Source organism: Microtus pennsylvanicus, chromosome 4, assembly GCF_037038515.1.
Source record: "Microtus pennsylvanicus isolate mMicPen1 chromosome 4, mMicPen1.hap1, whole genome shotgun sequence".
NCBI classification, from domain to species: domain Eukaryota; kingdom Metazoa; phylum Chordata; class Mammalia; order Rodentia; family Cricetidae; genus Microtus; species Microtus pennsylvanicus.
In genome coordinates, this window is record NC_134582.1 from 102,690,012 (window position 1) to 102,697,672 (window position 7,661).

Genomic DNA, 7,661 nt, shown 5'->3' on the forward strand with positions numbered 1-7,661 from the left:
CTAAAAATTTGCTCGCAGAGTGATTTTCTTTTATACACTACCTCAGATATCCATCTCGTTGATACAAAGGATCTTATGAGTAGCAACAATCTCTTGCTTTGATTTTGCATAAATGATCTCTCTTCATTCACTGGGAACTTAAACAAGTTTTATGGCATCTTGAATGCTTGCCAAACTTCAGATTTTTACATGCACATCACAAAAGCCTAGATCTGTATTATATTAAATGGAAACAGGAGACTTTGTTAAAATTTCACACTGAATTTGCTGTTTATAAATGCTTAGATTTTATTTTATAAGAAGAAATCCATTATATGCATGCATGCATTGACAAGAAAAAAAAAAGAAAGTCCTGCTTCAACAAGGACCCTGTTAACAGAACATTGCAGGGATGAGCACTTTGCACTTCTTAAAGCAAACACTCATTGTTAAAGACAACTCGGCATCTCAAGACCTTGAGAAAAGTGTCGATCTTATGAGTATCCCGTCTCAGGCAGCGGACCAGGCTATAAAAGGCAAAAAGTTGAGTGTCTTCATCAGCTGACTTCAAGTCCGACAGTCCAGACAAGACAGGGGAGTCAGTTTCTTCATATACAGTCTTGGTCTAAAGATCAAATGGACAGGTATTATTAACATCTTGTATCCCTTTCTGTATCTCTCTCTCTCTCTCTCTCTCTCTCTCTCTCTCTCTCTCTCTCTCTCTCTCTCTCTCTCTCTCTCTCTGTGTGTGTGTGTGTGTGTGTGTTTGTGTGTGTGTGTGTGTGTGTGTGTGTGTATGTGAAATACATACATATGATTTGGATGTCAGTGATCCATTTTGGGTAAATTTCCTCCAGTGACATCTACATTGACTTTTGAGAGACCTGCTCTTATTTTTACCTTCAATTCATGGCAGATCCCTTTAGATCTAATTCCCTAATCTGTGGGCTACAAAGTGAAGATACCACATCACACATTTGACACAAATTCTGAAACTAGATTCAGGTCCTCACACATGGAAGGAAGGCACTTACAGACATGATGTATCTCCCAGTGCACCTTTCTCATAAATATTTAATTAAGTCTGGTAGAATATAGGGGACTATACATTAATAGTGGAAATTAGCAAAAAGTCATTAGATACTTAAACATAAACTGAAGCAAGCATATGTATTTTCTGACACTCCACTGATCTCAGATGAGATACATCCATACACGAGTGGACAAATAGTGAACCGGCAAGGTACTATTGCCTGTGTACATGGAATTAACTAAGCAACAATGAAAAAGCTAGTATCAGTTCTTTCACTTCAGGAAGTTTTACATACAGTCCTTTCCATGATGTGCCCTTCATACCATATTAGTTCTGGTAGAGTGCATTGATCCTTCCATTATTTTCAGGTAAATTCATTCTACTTTTATATACTATATTGCACATGAGCAGAATATTTTATTTAATGTATTATGGTGCAGGTTATGTAGGCTGTGGCAGCTATAAGATCTTCTGAATTAGTACACCGGAGTGTCTACCCTATTCAAGAAAGTTACTGTCAAAATTTCTAGGAGGCACACTACTATTTTCAACACAGATCACTGTTCTATGGGCTTATTAGGTAACCTAGTATTTGGGTTCAAATCCTTTTTAAATGGCATAATACACAAATTTTATAAATAAAATAAACAAAGACACAATGTAGAAACACTTTACCCTGTTGAGAATGATTTTAAGTCCCTCCAGAAGAACAAGATTTTTAGCCTTCACAGCATTGACTGTTTTCAGCATATCATCAGAAGGTTTTGGAAGAGAGGGCACTGCCGATACCAGATGTTTCAGCGGTTCTTCCCAGGCATTAGTGATGTTGATGATTGCTTTCAGAAGGTCTTCAGTCTAAGCAAACATCATTGGACTTCATATTAAACTAGGCAACATACAGCTCGGTAGATAGATTCTTGTTTTTTTTTCACATGAGAGACAATCTACAGTATACTTTTATTATTAATACTATATTGATGATTTTATAATATATAAATATTGCACAAATATAAAATGACAACTACTGAATTCCACTTGGCTAAATAATACTAATAGGGTTTTAATAGATTTGGCTATTTCAAATGATCATATTTTGTGTTTCCTCAACATTCAACCCTTTTCCCTAGCTGTTAGAACTGTTCTCTTTGGTGGCTTAGCCTGCCTATGAGAAAACAAGGTTTATATAGCTTAGTAGGTATCCAAAGACATGACTCATGTTACATAGATGCTAACACTGTCAGGAGTTAGTGGTTCAATTAATTTCTACAATAATGAACAAAATTAGTTTCTCATATATTATTTAAGTATTTATATATTATGGTAGGATATTAAAACAGGTGAATGCAGACAAAAATGGCTTTCAAATTCTATTTCTTATTTATTCGCATGATTCTGCTGTCTTTGTTTCTAAAGGAATTGCTTATTTATTGATAAGTATAAAAGAAAATTTATTACAAAGCATTACTTTAATATCAGGCATCAGTAAAAATTAGAATGCAATTTTAACCTGGTAAATCTTAGGTCACAGACACAGTCATACAAAATAATTTCTTTTGATAGTTGTTGATTATAAAGTTTGTGAGGAGTATTATAGAGTATTAAAATAAAGACTAGAGAGTAACTCAACCAAAATTTCAGAGAAAAGTAAGTTTATAAACAAAATGAACAGATCAACGTTGATCACCAACATTTTGCTAGGAGCATTAGTCAAAAATGATTAAGAAGAACTTCATGGCATGAAAGAAGTATAGTGTAAATGAATTCTGCACACTGTTTGGAGCTCCAGATTGCTGCCTTCTTAAAGTTTCTATTATCAGAGACTGTCAACATTAAATACTTTGGTACCACCAGTGTGCTATTTATATTGTCTAGGAAAGTAATATGTACAAATGTTTTCTTCAGTTTCTTTTTCTGTATTAAAACCACATGTTATTCCTGGGAATATCTTGTGTAAAGGTTTCTTGTGTTGGTAATATAAGCATGACTGGATAATAGATTATATATATATATATATATATATATATATATATATATATGAGAAGGATATACATTATTAATTACATAAATAAAACTGATATTTATGACACATAGTCTGAATGAAGAGATCAGACACATACACATTAGATCTTCAGAGTTATGTAAATCTCACCAAAAGAGAAGCCATCCAGAGGAACACCTTTAGACTACAAGGAAGTTTCTTATACAGCCTAAGTTCAGATATAAGAGAAAGCAAAGCAGTGAGGCAGGACTATAGAAATAATGACGGAGGAAAAAAAGGTCCAGGATAGTTGAGGAACTTAAGCAGAAAGGACACACTGCTCCTTTAGTCACATGATGCCATAGGAAGATTCTTTAGGGTTATATCACAAACACAGGGCGATTTTATTTATTCCATATTTATATGAATATATTAGAAATGTTTGCCCAGTTCAGATCAAAACTTTCCAGGGATAAGCAGAAGGTGCTGGTAAAAATAGTTTTCTATGTGGACAATTACAACTCTGGGATCATGTGAGTTGACAGGCATCTTACTGAGTGCTAACATTAACAAAATTATTTTGTGATTCTTCATTGACAGCTGCATCTTCCTTTATCTATTCTGTCTGAAATTTTCACAACTTTTATGGGCTTAGTAATCACACAGATCACAATTAACATGTGTATAGCAAGAATGTTTTGGTAAAAATCAGAGAAGAAACATACTTTTGTTTCATTGACTTCCTGACGAGACTCTGGAGTATGGATGGAAGCTGTGTGGCATATCCTGGGCATCCTCTTAGGAAACCAACTACTCTTGAAATAGTTTGAATCCTGGAAGAAATTAGATATTTAACTTTTGGGAATTCAGAATTGAATAAAAACCAACGTGATAGTTTGATAACCTGCAGATTTTTGATATTTAAGATCAAAATGTAGAACATTAGAAAGATGAAAACATCATTCAATTACCTTTTATTCCTTTACATTTTTAAACTAACTAACTACCCTCCATCCTCTTCCCTTCTTTACTTTCCTTGTATTGTACTTGCTAATGACATTGCTTGGAAAGAAATCACTAAAATGGACTAAAATTTGTAAATTTTTACATCTTTAAGTATCAGTTTTCCAGGCTGAGAGTCATAGAATTATTATTGTTTACACATATTTAAAATATCTTGTTTTTGTCTGCAAAAATTGGTCTATTTTTTTTTTTTTTGATTTTTCGAGACAGGGTTTCTCTGTGGTTTTGGAGCCTGTCCTGGAACTAGCTCTTGTAGACCAGGCTGGTCTCGAACTCACAGAGATCCGCCTGCCTCTGCCTCCCAAGTGCTGGGATTAAAGGCGTGCGCCACCACCGCCCGGCAGGTCTATTATTTTTTAAAAGGAAATTATTGATTTATAAATTTGCTCTCATATATCACCATGTGTCAGTACCGTAAAAAAAGTTCATGATAAATGTAGGGTTCTCTCATATTGTTACAGTCAATAATGAATCATTAAATTCTAGGCATATTTTAAGGAAATATTTAGCAAAGATTGAAGTAAAAATTCACAAAATATTTAAAGTTTCTATATAAATGGTTTGAAGGATGTGCTTGCACAAGGTATTTATTAAGAACATACAAATTACTTAATTCTACCTATCAGAGAGTTAATGGGTTGTTAGAAATTTGAAAATTTATGAGAGAAGAATAAAGGGTATGAGAAAAACTAGTAACAGAAAATAACCATGGGAATATATATTCCCTATAAACGTTGAGATATGTAATCCATATTTAAATGGATTAAAATTAAAAATTTAAATGAAATTTATATGGTTTATAATGAAAATTCATATGGTTAAAATGAAAATTTGTTTTGCTGTCTCCTCAATGGCACAATCTAAATAGTTGAGTTATATCCATGAAGAAGAGAGAACACATTTTGTTTCCACAGCCGTCCTTCAATTTCACTAAGAAACCCATTACTGAAAACAACAGGCCATGATTCTTTGCATTTATGAGCTTATGTGTAGCTATTTTGTTTTGTTTTTCTTTTCACTGTTTGCACGTTTTAATTTTCTTTATATCGTTTTCTCTCTATACAACTAGCTCACTTCATTTTTCATACACTATCAATCTTCAGATGAGTAAGTAAGGAATGCCCACAAAAACAGAACCCCTGGAAATATGACCAGGAAATCAAAATTCCAATGAAGAAGTTCAAAGAAATTATTGCTAAAGTTAGTACAGGAAAACTTGAAATATCATTAAATTCTTTACAATTTTTTGAGATTTTTAAGGAACTTCACATTCTTTCCATTACACAGTTTCCTATTTAATTCATTGTATTACCTACAAAAATGAAGTATTTGTAATTGGACACATGAGTCATTCCAATTTAATTAGCGGTCAGCTATTTGAAGGCCCTTTTAGATAAGAATCCAGAAGTAAGGACATTACTTACAAATTCATGGTAGATATCTGCAGCCAGGTTATATGTGGTGTGAGACTGTTCAACCACACGATCATACAGGTCTTCAGTAGACACAATGCCAGTTGGTTTGGAGGCTGCATGCTCCCAAAGGAGCAGACTTGACAGTAGCAGCAACATGCACATCCGGGCTGTCAGAGAAACGACAATGAGATGAGCTATACAAAGGAAGTAGCAGACAACTAAACAAGCTATGAATGTGCTCTGACGGCCTCTGCTATGTGGTTTGGGTTGATGTACCTTAACTGACTATTCACTTTTACAATTTGGAAAATGCAGAGAAATAGATAAAAGTTTTCAATAGAGAGTTAGAAATGGGGGAGACATTTCACAGTTTGCATTGCCCCTGAAACAGCTCCTCAAGTTTGCAAACACATGGAGTTTGCCTAGCCACGAGCCAAGACTGCAAGTAGTTATCTGCATATATTTGAGATTCTGGAGAGTTCACTTTCTTAAATACTTTACTATTGTAACTAATTAATTTACCTTTCATGTATCACTTAAGACTTAGGTAATTTGATAGTTTATCCAGGTTGTTTTATGTGAGCAGATATTCAGTTTGGCATACAAAGTAATTTTAATTTCCTGTTTCTGTGCTTGAAGTGATCAGACTACTCAGTTGTTCTCAATTTAGCCTAATTCTCTGTAATGTAAATTTTCATTATCTTTTTGTTCTAGAAGGTACCTCTTGAAATGAAAGGTGCTATACAATTAACGATATTTCAATATCAGTAACACTGTCTCATTTTACCCTCCTGTTAAGAAAGGTATCACAAAATAATTGAGCATTGCCTTGTATCTGCAACACAAGGAAGAGCCTATTTGAAAACTCTCAGCTGAAACTTAATTGAGCAAGTAGAATATAGAGTTGTCTTTCAGCTCCGCGTTCATTGTCTATAGAAGAAACCTGACCAGGTATCAATTTTTCAAAAATATAGAATAGATAGCATCAAAGAAATTGCACTGTACAAACAGCCTTGTGAATTACAGACTAAGAAAGTCTTAGAAGTACATGATGGATGACTACTTACCAGAGCTTGGAAATGTCGAGGTGAGCTGCATCTCTGAGGTGATCCACCAGAGTATGAGCTTCAACTCAGGAAACCTGCTTCACCTGAGTGCTGCCTTCAGTCAACTTCCCACCTCCCATATATACCAGCAGCCTGTACCCAAAGCCAGACATAGCTTCAGGCCATATTGAATCAATGTCCGTGGATCAGCGGCGTTCTTCCCTCAGGGTGGATTTACATCCTCTTTACATTTGCCACCGTTATATGTCGATATATGTCATCCGACTGCATTCCATTACATCATCAATAGAGTTCCAGTCATTCTCCAAATCAACAAGGCAATCTCTTCATTGGTTACTCATTTCCAGGTAAGCAAGAGAAAAGAATTATTCCCCAATACTTTTCCCTGGTTCTAGATCTTAGAAATGTGTCCTAACTTCTGCTCTGTACCCTACTGGTTCCAGTTTTGAGAAATGCTTTCAATAATTCACTCTATAGCCACATAAGTCAATGATTACAGACTGTTTTAACTAAACACAAATGTATGTCATTAATCATTAAAACTGTAAAATATTTATCTCAATAGACTAGGTAATGGTTCCAGTAATCAACAGGTCGAAACACAAATGTTCAGAAGTCATTTTGACAACCACATCATTTCCATTTATGAAATGTCAACTTATAAGTGCAGATAAAGCCATTATAGGCACTTTATTCTTGTTGCCTTACAATATAACATACTGATTGCTTTATGTGGCTTGAGATTTAAAACAAATAAGATAATTGTCAATTTTAGTGGCAACTGCTGTGCCGTGGTTTCCCTGCTTGGCACACTGCAAAGGTTGCTGATGACCTTATCATGTGATCAAATTATAGCAATTTTAGGCATTTAATCTGAAATATTCTACATAGTGACTGGTGGCATCATGAAAAAATATTTCATTTTGTAATAGATTCCACATCATAGATGCCCAAAATGTTTATATTGTTTGTGAAAATATTCTATTTCTTTAGCAGACCAGTAAGTAATTTAGGGCAAAGTTCTGGTTTCTTCTTTATATCTTCCTTCCTTCCTTCTTTCCTTCCTTCCTTCTTTCCTTCCTTCCTTCTTTTCTTCCTTCCTTCCTTCCTTCCTTCCTTCCTTCCTTCCTTCCTTCCTCCCTCCCTCCCCCTCCCTCCCTCCCTCC

The 7,661-nt window shown here is 34.7% G+C and overlaps 1 protein-coding gene across 1 annotated transcript; it reads right to left on the reverse strand.

Moving 5' to 3' along the window:
* Window positions 1-409: 409 nt before the first annotated feature.
* On the reverse strand, window positions 410-5,590 carry LOC142849056 (prolactin-3D4-like). The gene is made up of 4 exons (XM_075971173.1): window positions 5,438-5,590; window positions 3,716-3,823; window positions 1,688-1,867; window positions 410-604 (listed from the first exon to the last, which is right to left on the reverse strand). Exons 1-4 carry the CDS (start codon window positions 5,588-5,590, stop codon window positions 410-412), a joined length of 636 nt encoding a protein of 211 aa, XP_075827288.1.
* Window positions 5,591-7,661: the final 2,071 nt, after the last annotated feature.